The 15,823-nt window shown below is 37.0% G+C and overlaps 1 protein-coding gene across 4 annotated transcripts in view; it reads left to right on the top strand.

The window, feature by feature from the left end:
- The window catches only part of LOC135217863 (ubiquitin carboxyl-terminal hydrolase calypso-like), a 351,282-nt gene that overhangs the window by 283,010 nt on the left and 52,449 nt on the right, over nucleotides 1–15,823 (top strand). For all 4 annotated transcript variants that reach the window (XM_064253884.1, XM_064253885.1, XM_064253882.1 and 1 more), the window contains exon 13: nucleotides 326–480. In XM_064253884.1, coding sequence (XP_064109954.1) covers nucleotides 326–480 — 155 coding nt within the window. The remainder of the gene's footprint in view (nucleotides 1–325; nucleotides 481–15,823) is intronic.

Below are 15,823 nucleotides of genomic sequence, written 5' to 3'. Positions count from 1 at the left end.
AACATGAAAGTAATTGTGGAGCAAGCTTCATTAAAAATCTGGAAAAAAAATCCCATATCCCATAAACCAAAGCATAGCATGCCAAAAGGTTTTGGATAAGGGATTGCAAACCTGTATATTTGTTTAGAGTACCAATCTCTAATCGCAAAGATGTGTTCATACTTCTTTAGTATAGCTAAAGTGGAAAGTGAATTTTGGCAGCTGCTGAAATGGTCTCCACTTACTAGTAATAGAGTTGTATTATTGGAACAATAAGAATTAAAACGGTTACATTAAGTAAGTAGCTCATTTTGATTTCTGTTTTCAAAGTTTTCATTGTTTCTAGGTAAAAGTACCTGTGATTCTGATATTGTGGAGTCATTAGAAGATGGCACATTTGCACCAACTGACCTTCTTTCATTGGTTAACGTTATGGGGAAGGAAATAACTTCATGTGAAACCTTATTGAAAGATGAACTGGATAAAAGGAAACGGTATAAGGTAGGCTTTTCATGTTTTTCATTGCTCTGATAATTGCATATGCTTTTGAATAGGAAGACCACCAAAATAACTTTTTCAACAGCAGTTCTTTATTGCCTTTGATAAATACATTGCATGAGTGGGTATTCATACAAGGTATAAATGATAGTTTTGTCTTATTTTTTTGACTGTGCAAGGTCAAGCCTAATGATGCCAAAAAAAAAAAAAATGGGTGGGTTGGGGAAAAGCATGTTTTTTAGATGCTGTGTTTTTTTTAAATATATTTAAATTTATTCATTTAGTTTATTTGAAAAAAAAACTTTTCCATAACAAAACAACATGTTGTTATTTAAACTCAATACGTATATGCGAATAACACATCTACAAAGTGTATGAGAGCCATTAAAATCTAATAAAAAGTAGTTTGTATAATGTTAGGCTCAGTCCTAAAACAGACAAATTTAAAAGTTAATATGTTAGGCAGCTTAGGCCTAGTCTTAGAATGAATAAACATATCTGAAAGTTAATATAATTGAGAGAGAGAGAGAGAGAGAGAGCGCAATTAAGGAAGGTGTTAGCTGTATATTGTCTAATTTAGGTAGTTACTATACTGTACAATTATTGAACTTGTTACAGACTAATGTATCTCAGACCAAGTTTCTGTTGTCTGGTCAGTGATTGGAGGGGATGTAAATCATGTAGCCATGTAAAGGGATCACGTTTTAGACAGGTTCTGTATTGCACGTGTACAAACCATTCAACAAACCTGTGTCTCTTAGGTCAGTAATAAGTTTCTGTTGGCCAGTCAAGGATTTGAGGGGTTGTAAGGGAGTACCTGGTTTAAACAAGTACTGCATTGTACATGTACTGAACATGCTGCAAACTTATGTCACTTAGATCAGTTTCTATTGTCCAGTCAGTAATTTGAGGGGCAGTTAGTGAGCACATGATTTAATCAAGTACTGTACTTTGATTCTTGAGGGGTCAGAATCTGAGGACACAACAAGCGAAAGCGAAACTGGTTTTGAGATTTCTCTCCACGACACCACTGATTCTGATTAATTCATTATACATTTGAGGAAATTTGCCTTCTTCATACTGAGATATTAAATGTAGAATTTTGAAAATTAATATTTTATTGTCTTTTTTTTTAACCTAATGACTTTTTTGCCAGGGAGTGGTAATTATAACAAAATTAGTGATAAATAACTCCTGTGTTCATTTAACATAACAAGGAAGAGGAGAATATGCTTTTTCTTCAGTAAAATTATGAATTAAAAAAAAACTTTTCCTCTTATGTTTTTTTGACTGGCATTTTTTTTACAATCTTTTTAATGCGCATTTTTTTTTTTTTTGCATCACTAGTCAAGCCCAGTCTCAAACAGTCCCATCTGTGAACATTGCCCAGTCAAAAAAGTGTATTCAATTTTGGAGTGCTCTCTTTCACACAAATAAAGTGTGTATACTGTAATAATGCTTATTGTAATACCCTATTAGCCAAGAAACTGGCCATCAGTAGGCAAAAGAACTCCTGAGTGATCTTTGACTGAGTATTTTCACTAGATTGACCCCTATAAAGTCTACATCCTAGATGTTTGTTCCACATCTAGTGTGTACATGATATAGATGTATATTTTAAAATAATGTTGGTTACTGATATGCTTTATCTTGAATTTTGCACGTTATTGTTTTCTTTCAGCAAAAAAGTAAAAACTTCACAAATGCTGTCATGTGTGGCATGTTTCCTTCCTGATACACTAAAACCAAAAATAATCTAGCATAGTTGTCTGCACATGTGTTTCCAAGTCCCCCTGTCAGCAGAAAATGGTAATTCTAAGTGGGACTGCCTTACTGAGCAGATATTTTGCCACTGCTCTCCCAAATTTTGTCATTCATACTAATCATTTCAGCCTATGTTCACCCTTTCTTACTATCGGTGATGGTGTTTTCCAAGATTACCTTTGATTATGGAACCAATGTATTATACTTACTCAAATGCCACCATTGATGTTGTCCTGGCTTATACAGGGGTATGAATACATTGACACTAGCAAAGAGGATCTGCTGTCTTGCTCAAGAAGGGAATATAAAAAACCTCATGCAAGAGGCACGTAAAATCGACATTGTGAGAGATACCATAGGAAATAATGCAGAAATAAATGGCACTTTCCCAGACCAGAGATGCTTATGGCTGCTCAAGGTGCTCCTTTCAACAAAATAAAATATTTTGGGAAATTCCAGCTTAGTCTTCACATGAGGAAAGCAGCCAAGATCATCCGTAGAGCTCAGTGAGACTGCAGTAACTTGACCATTGAAGCTAAACAAAGCAGAAAATTTTTCTTTCAGCAAATCGATCAATGCCTGGTAAGCATCCTCCCCTTTTGCAGACCACCTCATATATAGAGAGCTAGACTCACCATTGCAGATCATCTGCTTTAATAAAAGAGCATCAGAGTTATTTTTCAACTTGGTTCACAATTCTATATCCAAAACCCATTGAGCCAGCTGTGTTTTAGTTTTTGGATTATTTTGGATTTTGGAACTGAACTTACTTTATAAATACAATGACAAAGAAAAATATTCTGTAAAACTAAACATATAGAGCATCACAAGAACTTTTAATTACCATATATACAGTAGACCCCTGTATTCGCATTCTCGGCATTTGCGGACACGCAGATTTTTGTGTGGACCATATCTACCCATTATGTGTGGGAATTTTGTGTATTCGCAGTATTTTTCTATGGAAAATATCCACAATTACTGTATTTTCATATCTTGTTTCATGATTAAATGCACTTTTTGTGATGAAACTGCTAAAAAAAACTGGGTATAAGCATTTTTAGTGGTTTTTTCTTGAGTTTGAACTTACAAAATAGGGATTTTATAAGCATTTTTATTGGGGTTCTAAGTACAGTCGTACCCCTACATACGAAAGTCCCTTTGTACGAAAAATCCAGCGCTGAATGGCCTTTGCTGCCCCAGTGCTTGGTGTTACACCTAAACTTTATAAAACCAACCAACCAACCAACCAGGTTACGAAGGCAAAGACAAAGATTCTTTTGCTTCGGTGTACGAAAATAATTCAGGTTGCGAAAGGGTGTATGTACTGTAAAGTCCGAGATTTGCCCAGGCCGCCGAGAACAATTTTAGAACACGCGCGCCGCTAACTCAGTAGACTTGCCACCATCCTCCCGCTCTCCCATTGGTTCCTAATGCTAGTCACCGCCATAAGATCCTGCTCTCCTATTGGTCAGCATCCGTCCCATCAGGTATATACGTAAAGGCGTTCCTCAACCATTTAGTTTCGGCAGCGTTATCGCACACACCTGAAATTTGTTTGTTCACATAGATTTCATTTGTTAACGTAAATTCGTGTTAGTGATGTCGCTTTCGTTGTACTGTAAGTTCTTTATCGTGTTGTGTGTGAACTTAATTACGTACTTACGTTATTAGCCATGGGTCCCAAGAATGTTGCTGAAGTTCACGGAAAGAAGAGGATGCTTTCTATGGAGACGAAGATGGAGATATGTATAGTGGGGCATCGTTTATTCGCGGATCAGCAATCACGGAATCAGTCATTCACAGGTTTTTTCTTGGACCACTTCTCATGGTATATTGCTGGTATGAATCGCAGCACTGCGGGACAAATGTGTTGCGTATGCGATGTTTAAAGGTAGGCTAAGCCTTGGCTGCGGTCCAATAATCACTAACATACATGAAACGACTCACATTATGATATTAACTGACAATAAAGGTAATAAAACCATTCTCACTTTATATATTATTGGCATATCTTCATAATAAATAGCCTATTCAAGGTATATGTATGACGTTCATTGGTAGGCTAAGCCTAGTTGCAGTGTGATAACCAACATACATGAACAGATTCACATTATGATATTAACTGACAATAAAGGTAATAAAACCATTCTCACCTTATATATTATAGGCATATATCTGAATTAAGTTCCATTCAGCAACTAAAATCAGTGATGATATTGGTAAAACAAAATCAGTTGATTATTTTAAGAATGTAAACAAAACCAGAATGCAAATGGATGATTGCTATGTTCCTATCATAATACTATAATATGGTAATAATGCATGCAATATGATTAGAAAGTAAAACAACAGTTTTATTAAAATGATCATTAATCTCAATACACAACTATTATTCAACTTTTGCTAATGGATATCTGTCAATGTTACAACCTATTAGGCAACAGTCTCTCTCTCTTACTATAGAGAAACAGCTGATTGCTGACATCATCTGCCGTAACTATCGAGTGTATATCGAGTTGTTGTGTTTAAGTTGTCACTGCCAATGTTCAATAGTGGCTTCCAAAAGTAAAAATAAAATAAATTTTTACTCACTCTTCATGTAATGGAGATCTGAAGAAAGAATCCCAGTAAATAGAAGCTGCAGTTATAGCTGAGTCTGAATAAAATGAATAATGGAGCACATGATGTCTCTTCAGATGGACTAATAAGTCTTTGAGATCGTAATTCTCTCTCTCTCTCTCTCTCTCTCTCTCTCTCTCTCTCTCTCTCTCTCTCTCTCTCTCTCTCTCTCTCTCTCTCTCTCTCTCTCTCTCTCTCTCGGCGACGAAACGTAAACGAAGTACAGTAATCCCTCGCTACTTCGCGCCTCAAGTTTCGCGCCCTCAGTGCATCGCGGATTTTTCAAAAATATTCATCAAAAATTCAAAGTTGAGAAAAAATGGCACGGGCGCTAGCAGAAGGCAGAGAGAGTACATTAGAACATCAGGTATCAACACGGAGATGGCGCGTAACTCAAAATCCACCTCTCTGATTTGCTGGCCATCTCGGCTCCTGAATCTCGTAAGCTGATTGGCCGAGCCGCCGAGACACGTTACCCAGCATCTCTCCTTGCCAAGCGCCCAGCGAAGGAAGACCGCCTTCATTGTTCTCTCGCGCTCGTGTCGCTACTCTTGCCGCGTGAAAGTTTTAGCTATTCTTTTGTGCTTTTTTGTGCAAAATAGTGCTTGTGATGCCCTTGAAAATGGCTCCTAAACGTCCTACACCCTCTACATCCTCTGGTAAACCCAAGAAGAAGAGAAAAATGATGACGGTGAACGAGAAAGTGAAATTATTGGGCATGCTTAAGGCAGGCAGTAGCTATGCGTCTGTTGCCCGCATGTACGGACTGAATGAATCAACGGTTCGCTACATAAAAAAAGACGAATTAAAAATCCGTAAAACTGCCTCAATAACGTTCTCCAAGGACACTAAGCGCGTTGTGACTCCTCGTAATAAGAGGATTGTGCAAATGGAGAATGCGTTATCAGTGTGGATAATGGACTGTATACTACGCATTTAAAAAATAGGGGGGACCCTACTTCGCGGTTTTTCACTTATCGCGGTCGGTTCTGGTCCCCATTAATAGCGATAGGTGAGGGATTACTGTATGTAAAACCATTTTTTACCTTATATATTATTGTCATATCTTCATAATAAAAAGGCTATTTGTGGAGTAATTTCATATCTGTGAAATCAACTTTTATATATGCAAGGCCAGCCAGCTGACAGAATGTACATACATTTATGAAAAGCAAATTATGGTAGTGTTCACAGCAAGATCTTTTGAAATTTTAATAGTACTAGTCATGGTAGTAATAATAATTATTATATATATATATATATATATATATATATATATATATATATACAGGCGGCCCTCGGTTAGCGGCAGGGGTTCCGTTCCTGGCCACCGACGCCAAGCGATTTTCGACGCTGAGCGATTTTAAAGCCTACGGCCGCCGCACACCTTCTTTCGAAACTCTAGACCAGTCAAAGGCGCCGTAATCCCACAACGGCGCAATAAGTAAAATTATATTTATGCAGTATAGTACTATGAGAATTTACTGTACAGTACATGTGGGTGTCTAGAGTATGTAAAGATATAATAAAGTTTATACAGTGTACAGGTAGCTGTAGTGTTCAGGTTATGATCATTAGTCTTACGATAGTTTGATTTTATGAGAGATCAAATTACAATGGCCTTACTTTATCCATCTTCTAGTTACATAAGTTCAATAACAGCAAAAGAGAATGATGAAAGTATGGTTTTAACGTTATACTCATTGCGTGAACGTATACAGCCATGAACAACCGAACGAGAAACTACTTTTTTTTTTTCTTAGTACAACCGAACTGGATAACATGTTTGGCTTGTATTTCGATCATCGTACTACAGTCCAACATTACCGTATTTGTTATAAATGGCGTTATGTATAGAATAGAACTGAGATATCTTAATGTAATAAATTTATTCGCTATAAGATCAAGAGATCAATATTAGTTAAACAGATCAATCGGGAAATATACTGTTAAATTTAAACCTAGTTATAACTGAAGCTGAGAAAACTGTTCAAGCTGCTAATGACTATTATCGTACATCGGCAACAAGGATAAAACTGCAGTAAACGTCTGCCATCACACACAACTGTAGATAAAATTGGGATAAAATCATTTTAATCAAAACTACTGTGCTTGAAAGAACACATTTTACTGTTGGTTTCACGCCGATATAAGATAAATAACGTAAAGTTCATATTACGATGATATAAAGGATTACGTATTGCGAACGGAATAACGTAATTTTTGACGCAATAAACATGCCGCCAACGTAATCTGTTAACGAAAAAAATAGTAGTTCACATTCACAACGAGACATATTCAATAAATATTTCCACCTAAAAACACGCTGTATATGGAAAAATAACTTTGTCTCATATAAGTCAAGAATATAGATATTCGTTTATGCTAACTAGAAGCAAGAGCATTCGCTCAGAATTGCGTTATGGTGAAAGAATCGTATTCATCAGCTGATTTCAAACCACAACATTGGCCGCTCCGCGGAATACGGGCTTAAGTTTGCCGTAGTATTTTAAAATACAATAATATGAGAATACATACAATATTCTTAGATACAGTGAAATAATGTATAACTTTTTAAAGGATTTATGGAAAAGATGCATAATTAATAAAATAACACAATGCATTTTTCGGAACTGGCGGACAAGAACGAACATGAAAAACCATCCCCTGACAACGTGGAGCGTAGTTACAAAGGCTGCCTTAATTTGTATCTTATTTCTGTACAAAAATGAAAATACCTTTACGCAATATATTTTCATACACATTTTAAACATAAAAGCATAAACATTTGAAAAATCGACACATCGATCGCTAAATTTGCGCACTTTTTTTTTTTTTTTTTTAACTCGATATTTTCGGAAGAGCGGCAGACGGCGGCATACAAGAACAAACTTGAAACAAACATCGTAGTCGATAACTTGAAGGGGAGTTTCAAAAGCTGCCTTTTTATCATATTTCTGCACAGAAATAAAAATACCCTATTCGCAATACATTTTCATACACATTTTAAACATAAAAGCATAAACATTTATAAAATCGACACATCGATCGCTAATTTGCACTTTTTTTAAATCGATATTTCGAAGAAGCGGCAGACGGCGGCATACAAGACAAACTTGAAAAAAACTCATAGTCGATAACTTGAAGGTGAGTTTCAAAAGCTGCGTTTTTATCATATTTCTGCACAGAAATAAAAATACCCTATTCGTAATACATTTTCATACACATTTTAAACACATAAAAGCATAAACATTTATAAAATCGACACATCGATCGCTAATTGCACTTTTTTTAAATCGATATTTTCGGAAGCGGCAGGCGGCGGCTTACAAGAAAGAACATGAAAAAACATCGTATTTGATAACGTGAAGGGCAGTTTCAAAAGCTGCCTTTGTATCATATTTCTGTACAGAAATAAAAATGCCTTTCACGTAATACATTTTCATACACATTTTAAACAAAAGCATGAACATTTATGAATGACACATCCATAGCTAAATTTGCACTTATGTAACTCGATATTTTTGGCATAGAACAGCGTCAGAGGCATATATTTTACCCTAATACCTACATAATAACTCTCCATAAAATTTGTTAATATAATTTGCATAACCTTTATGGTCTGAATGGCATTTCTACATATGTATGAACTCGTTAGACAACGGCGCTAGCGGCGCTGTTAACTGAAATTTGTGCCGTAAAGATACCTTTAAAATGCCTTATTTTTTTAATGATTATTTTTGACGACCTCCGTAAAACCGATTCGCCGTTGAGTGATTGCGTCGTTAACCGCGGGCCGCCTGTACTGTGTATATATATATATATAAATATATATATAATATATATATATAGATATATATATATATATATATATATATATATATATATATATATATATATAATATATATCGAACTACAAATGTCCTTTAATATCTAATTCGCTCTACCTCAGAATTAATATATTTTCATTACCTCAGAATTAATATATTTTCATATATGCTTAACCGAGGGGGAATTTAATTTAAGCGATAATAGAATTGGGGATCTACAGGCGCGAACCAGCGACCTCTCAATTCCAGAACTGGCAGTGGAGCCTTAAACCACCCTGACACCGCAAGAGATATAAGTTCATGCCGCCTCCCACCTGAAATACTACCTTTCGCGCACAGGTATTTTTTGTTTTGGAGACTGCATCAACCTATCTCGTTCTCGGTGGAGTGGTAGTGCATTTGCCCGCACGTAGTCATTATATAAGTCTATCACATTACCGTGATTCATATACATATATCGAACTACAAATGTCCTTTAATATCTAATTCGCTCTACCTCGGAATTAATATATTTTCATATATGCTTAACCGAGGGGGAATTTATTAAGCGATAATAGAATTGGCGATCGACAGGCACAAACTAGCGACCTCTCAATTCCAGGACTGTCAGTGAAGCCTTAAACCACCCCTACACCGCAAGAGATATAAGTTCATGCCGCCTCCCACCTGAAATACCTTTCGTGCATAGGTATTTTTTATTTTGGAGACTGCATCAACCCATCTCGTTCTCGGTGGCATGGTAGTGCTTTTGCCCGCACGTAGTCAATATATAAGTCTATCACATTACCGTGATTCATATACATATATCGAACTACAAATGTCCTTTAATATCTAATTCGCTCTACCTCGGAATTAATATATTTTCATATATATGCTTAACCGAGGGGGAATTTATTAAGCGATAATAGATTTGGCGATCGACAGGCGCGAACCAGCGACCTCTCAATTCCAGGGCTGGTAGTGAAGCCTTAAACCACCCCGACACTGCAAGAGATATAAGTTCATGCCGCCTCCCACCTGAAATACCTTTCGTGCACAGGTATTTTTTGTTTTGGAGACTGCATCAACCCATCTCGTTCTCGGTGGCGTGGTAGTGCTTTTGCCCGCACGTAGTTATTACAGTGGGCCCCCCGTATTCGCGTTCTCCGGATTCGTGGACTCACTGATTCGCGGATTTTTTTCTGGACCATATCTAACCATTATTTGTGGTGAATTCGCCTATTCGCGGGATTTTCCGACGATAAATAATCACTAATTAGTGTATTTTGATGTTATTTTCATGCCTAAATACATTTTTATGATACAAAAACGATTTACTGATTTTAAAATATTAATATTGATCAATACTGTATTAGTAAGTTTAATAAGATTACATGATATCACATAATAACTAATAATTCTCTCTCTCTCCCTTACCGGGATGTATGCTTTTTGTGTGATAAATGATTTACTAATTTTCTGATATTAATATTAATGTAAAGAGCAATTACTTCAAGAAAGAAAATACTACATTGAATTAGTAAGATTTTAGTTTATAAATTTCAAAAATTATGTAAGAATGAAGGAAATCCCAGTCTTCACGCATCTTTCTTTCGAACTCCAGGTCTCTCTCTCTCTCTCTCTCTCTCTCTCTCTCTCTCTACTGAGATGAGAGATTTTTATGGTACACGTATGTATAATATGTTTATTAATATTTTCATATGATAATAATAATAATAATAATAATAATAATAATAATAATAATTGTAATTACAAAAATCATATGTGAAAGTATTTTACAAATGCTACAATAATCTCTCTCTCTCTCTCTCTCTCTCTCTCTCTCTCTCTCTCTCTCTCTCTCTCTCTCTCTCTCTCTCTCTCTCTCTCTTACAGAGATGTATATTTTTTGTTTGGATGATTTACTAATTTTCAAAAAATCAATATTAATGTAAAGCGCAATAATATAAATTCATTAAAGAAAATACTAAAGTGAATTAGCAAGATTTTAGTTTTATAAATATAAAATTATGTAAGAATGAAAGAAAATGCATTTTACCCCCGCGTCTTTGATTTCCAGGGAGCCAAGCAGAGTGGCTGGGGTCCAAACAAACTGTTGCCCTCTCGATGGTCACATATTTTCTCTCTCTCTCTCTCTCTTTTACTGAGATGAGAATTTCTATGGTGCATGTGTATGTTTATTAATATTTTCGCATAATGATAATAATAGTAATATAATTAATTTCAAAATTCATATGTTATAGTATTTTATAGAAGTATAATAATCTATCCATTTCAGTCTTTTAAATAAGGATAACCCTCCCCTCTCTCTCTCTCTCTCTCTCTCTCTCTCTCTCGTCTCTCTCGCCCTCTCTCTCTCTCTTTCTCTCTCTCCTCTTTTGCCGACCAACAAGATAGTGTGTCTTAGTGGTAACTCTCGCCCTCTGTTTGGGCTGGAAATGTATGTATAAGTGTATCTTTAAGGACATTACTACATTTTATGGTAAAATAATAATATACAGCACTAGTTTACAAATAATATTTAGTTTCGTGAGATTAAACAGTAACAATACCATCTCTCTCTCTCTCTCTCTCTTTCTTACTTAGGTATGTTTATTTGTTTTGTAGTATAAATAAATTATTTACCTTATAACTAATTTTCAAATATTAATAAGATTAATTAAAAAAAGCGATCCCAGTCTCTTTTATCCACTTGGAGGAACGTGGGCGGAGGAGTATATGACAGTTTGATATACGTATTGGCGGAGGGGAAGGAGTCGGATTTTAGGAGTTATTCTCTCTCTCTCTCTCTCTCTCTCTCTCTCTCTCTCTCTCTCTCTCTCTCTCTCTTTATTATTCTCTCTGTCTCAGAAATAATTCATAATTTCACTCTTGATGGTCAGATATATGATGTTGCCATTCACTGGTCACTCTCTCTCTCTCTCTGTTATTGGCTATAGGTATATATTTTTAATGGTAAAATGTTTAAGATGACTTTGAAATGATATTAATAATATAACCTCAAAGATTAATACAGTATAGGTTAGTAATTTTAGGTATATTTGAAGTAGGATGTTATTAAAGGTATACATTTGGTATCTGAACTTTCAAGATAGGCAGTTATAAGCATTTTTAGTGGTGGTTTTAACTATTCGCGGTTTTTAACTATTCCATGGGGTGTCTGGTACACATCCCCCGCGAATACGGGGGGAACACTGTATATAAGTCAATCACACTACAAATGTCCTTTAATATCTAATTCGCTCTACCTTTGGAATTAATATATTTTCATATATTAATTATTGCTTAACCCTTAAACGCCGAAGCGGTAAAAAAAGGGATTTTGACGTAGGAAAAATCTATTTCTGGGTGATTGGCTCGTGTCGCCCTATGAAATATCCTTAAGATCATTATTTCTAGGTAAAATTAATCTAAAATTACCAGAGAAAAACAAAATTAAGAAAATGTCAGTAAAACTGACTCGCTCACTCTATAAAAGAAGTGTCGGTATGTGAATATAGGCGAGTGGGATCATAAGACGAGTCATTCACCATTTAGACCTTACAACATAAAATCCCACCAAGAGAGAGCTGATACTAAGGGTGATGCGGCCGCTACTACTACTACTACTGACGCCACAGACAGCAGCGCCCCTGGCGGTCATCCTTAATCTATGAACATCTTGTCCTGCAGGGTGGGTGGTAAAAAGAAAACACCCGGGTGGGTTTCATAGGGCGACCACGAGCCAATCACCCAGACATAGATTTTTCCTACGTCAAAATCCCTTTTCTGGGCTCAGCTCGTGTCGGCCTATGAAATAGTACCGGAGAAACAGACAAGATGGAATAAGGACAAATGAAACCAGTAGTAAAAAGAATATATATATAAGTGAATCGGGGACATTACAGTATACAAACAAAGTACTTAAAGCTAACTTATCTTAACAATGGTATGATAAAGAAAGCAATTAATATAAAGTACAGTAGACCCTTGACTCACGAACGCATTGACCCACGTACAACTCGATCCCCGACCAAAATTATAGGTAAAATTTCACCCTTGACCTACGAACTAACTTTGAGATACGAACAAAAAAAAATGCGGAAAATAAAAATTCTGTTTGGGTCATGAACTAATTTTGAGACATGAACATTTGAAAAATGCTGGAAATTTCTGGAAAATAACAATTCACTTTGTTTCACAAACTAATTTTTTAGACACAAACATTTGAAAAATGCGCGAAATCGCCCAGCACACGTGAGAGCGTTTTGAGTTGCCATGGGAACAGCCATCCTCCAGCCGCCCACCGCACGGCGTCACCCACGCATCGCTCTTTGTCTCATCTCATTGTGTACAAGACGTTCGTCAATTCGCTTAGCATTTTTTGCGCTAAAACTTGTGATTTTCTTCATAATGGGCCCTAAGAAAAGTGAAGAGTGGTGGTGAAAGTAAGAAAGTGAAGAGTGATGGTGAGAAGAGGGTGCAGAGGAAGATAACCATTGAAATAAAGAAAGAAATTATAGAAAAGTTTGAACGTGGTGTTCGCGTGACCGATATCGCAAGTGAGTACAAGATGGCCAAGTCGACAATTTCGAAAATTTTGAAAAACAAGGATGCCATTAAAGAAGCAAATGTTGCGAAGGGAGTGACAGTACGAACCAAGATGAGATCGCAAACCCTCGAAGAGGCAGAAAAAATAATTTTGAAGTGGGTACATGAGAAACAGATGGCAGGTGATAGTGTAAACGAGCCGATCATCTGCGAGAAAGCTCGGCAAGTGTATCAGAGTTTGCTGAACGGAAACTCCTTCTACTAGTGCCCCACGCCAGATGATTTTAAGGCTAGTAAAGGGTGGTTTGATAACTTCAAGAAAAGAACTGGAATTCACTCTGTAATTAGGCATGGTGAGGCTGCTAGCGCAGACAAGGCTGCTGCTGAGGCATTCGTGACTGAGTTTGCCGAGTTTCGTGGAGGCCGAAGGATACGTCGCTCAACAGATTTTCAATTGTGATGAAACGGGCCTCTTCTGGAAGAAGATGCCCAACAGGACATTTATCACCCAAGAAGAGAAGGCGCTCCCAGGCCCACCAAGCCAATGAAGGATAGGCTTACGCTTTTGTTATGCTCAAACGCAAGTGGCGACTTGAAACTAAAGCCGCTACTTGTCTACCATTCAAATAACCCGCGTGCCTTTAAGCAGCACAACGTAAATAAGGCCAGACTGCCTGTAATGTGGAGGGCCAATACAAAAGCATGGGTGACACGGAACTTGTTTATGGAGTGGATTGATGAAGTGTTCGCGCCGACCGTGAGTCAGTACCTAACAGAGAACAAGCTACCCCTGCGTGCCTTCTGATCATGGATAATGCCCCGGCACACCCTTCGTACTTGGCTGACTGCAGTGAACATGACTTCATTCAGTTCAAGTTCCTTCCACCCAACACGACCTCTGTTCTCCACCCATGGACCAACAAGTCATTTGTAGCAATTTTAAGAAATTATATACGAAGGCGCTCTTCTCCAGATGCTTCCGTGTAACTGAAGAGACAAAATTAACCTTAAAAGAATTTTGGAAGAAGCACTTTAATGTTTTTCACTGCATAACCCTCATTGATAACGCATGGACTGAAGTTACGTACCGCACATTAAATTCTGCGTGGCGGAAACTTTGGGCCCCAGTGCGTAACTGTCCGTGACTTTGAGGGCTTCGATGCAGAGATTGTGCAAGAAATTGTGTCCATGGGCAACAGTATGGGTCTACAAGTCAACGACGAAGATGTTGAAGAATTGGTCGCTGAACATTCAGAAGATTTGACTGCGGACGAACTTGTTCAACTCCACAAAGAGCAGCAGGAGCAACTTGCTCGGGAGCAATCAACTGACGAAGAGGAGGCTGGGGAGGAAGTTACAGATGTCAGCAGTGATGTGATAAAAGCCGCATTGGAAAAGTGGAATGATGTCCATGCTTCCTTGAATTGTATCATCCGGACAAAATTGTTACGAACAGGATCGTGAATATGCTCAATGAAAATTTAATGAGCCATTTCAGAAAAGTTATGCAAGGAAGGAAAAGGCAACAGACATTGGATAAGTTTGTGATTAAACGTTCACCAAAAAAACCTAGAAGAGTTGAATCTCCGGACGGAGATCTCCCCGACCTGGATGGGGGAGGGTTCTCCTTCCGCACAATAACCTCAATCCCCACCCACCACCCTCCTCTTCTCTTGTCCGTCAAGCCAGAAGTCTCTCGCCAGTCAATAGTAATGTTCACTTTACAAACGTTTTTATAGTGTTAGTTTACCATTTTATTTTAAATTATATTATTAGATATATTAAGGTTTTTTACACTGACTTTTACATTATCTGTGTAAAATAAGGCAAAATATACATAATATATATTGGTTCGTAGGGGTCGAGAACCAATTAATATTATTCCCATTAAACCTTATGGGGAAATTAGCTCCGAGTCGCGAACAATTTTGGAAACACGACCAAGGTCTAGGAACGGATTGTGTTCGTGAGTCAAGGGTCTACTACTTAAAATTAACTTATATTAAACATAGTAACATATAATAATAAGTAATGGCAAAACAATAGAATGATTCACTTAATCAAGATATTACAAAATATACAACACATTGTGTTCTACCCTAGCATAAAAATAAGGGTAGAAACACTGAAGTACATTATATGTACATAACGTGGATGTCCCTAGCAAAAAAATAAGGGACAATCCACCAATATGATTCTAGCGGCTAAGGCTAGAGTATTCCGAGTAGCATGGCAATAGGGTGAGGCATGTTGGACGAGATAGGTAGAAAGGTAGACCTGGATCTATACTACAACTACTATACATATCAGGAGAAACAATGTTTCCCGCTGCTACTGCAGAAAATTTTTAAAGATTCCCAAGGACTTTGGGTAATGCGTTTAAAGACTGTCGGTGATTTCCATCCAGTATACTTTTTAAGATCCTCAAAGTTCATATGTTTGGAAGTAATTAATTGAGTGGCTACTCCTCTGATGTCATGTGCTTTTGGAAATGAATCCAGGATTGGCTTGTTTAATGAAGTAAAGGATCTGTTGTCTGATTCCTTTTACTGATAAAGTACCACCTTTTTTCTCTCATAAAGAGAGAACCTGAGGATCTT

This window comes from Macrobrachium nipponense, chromosome 9 (genome assembly GCF_015104395.2).
Source record: "Macrobrachium nipponense isolate FS-2020 chromosome 9, ASM1510439v2, whole genome shotgun sequence".
In the NCBI taxonomy this organism is placed as follows: domain Eukaryota; kingdom Metazoa; phylum Arthropoda; class Malacostraca; order Decapoda; family Palaemonidae; genus Macrobrachium; species Macrobrachium nipponense.
Note: the sequence above shows the minus strand (reverse complement) of the source record. Positions and strands in the feature narration are given on the sequence as shown.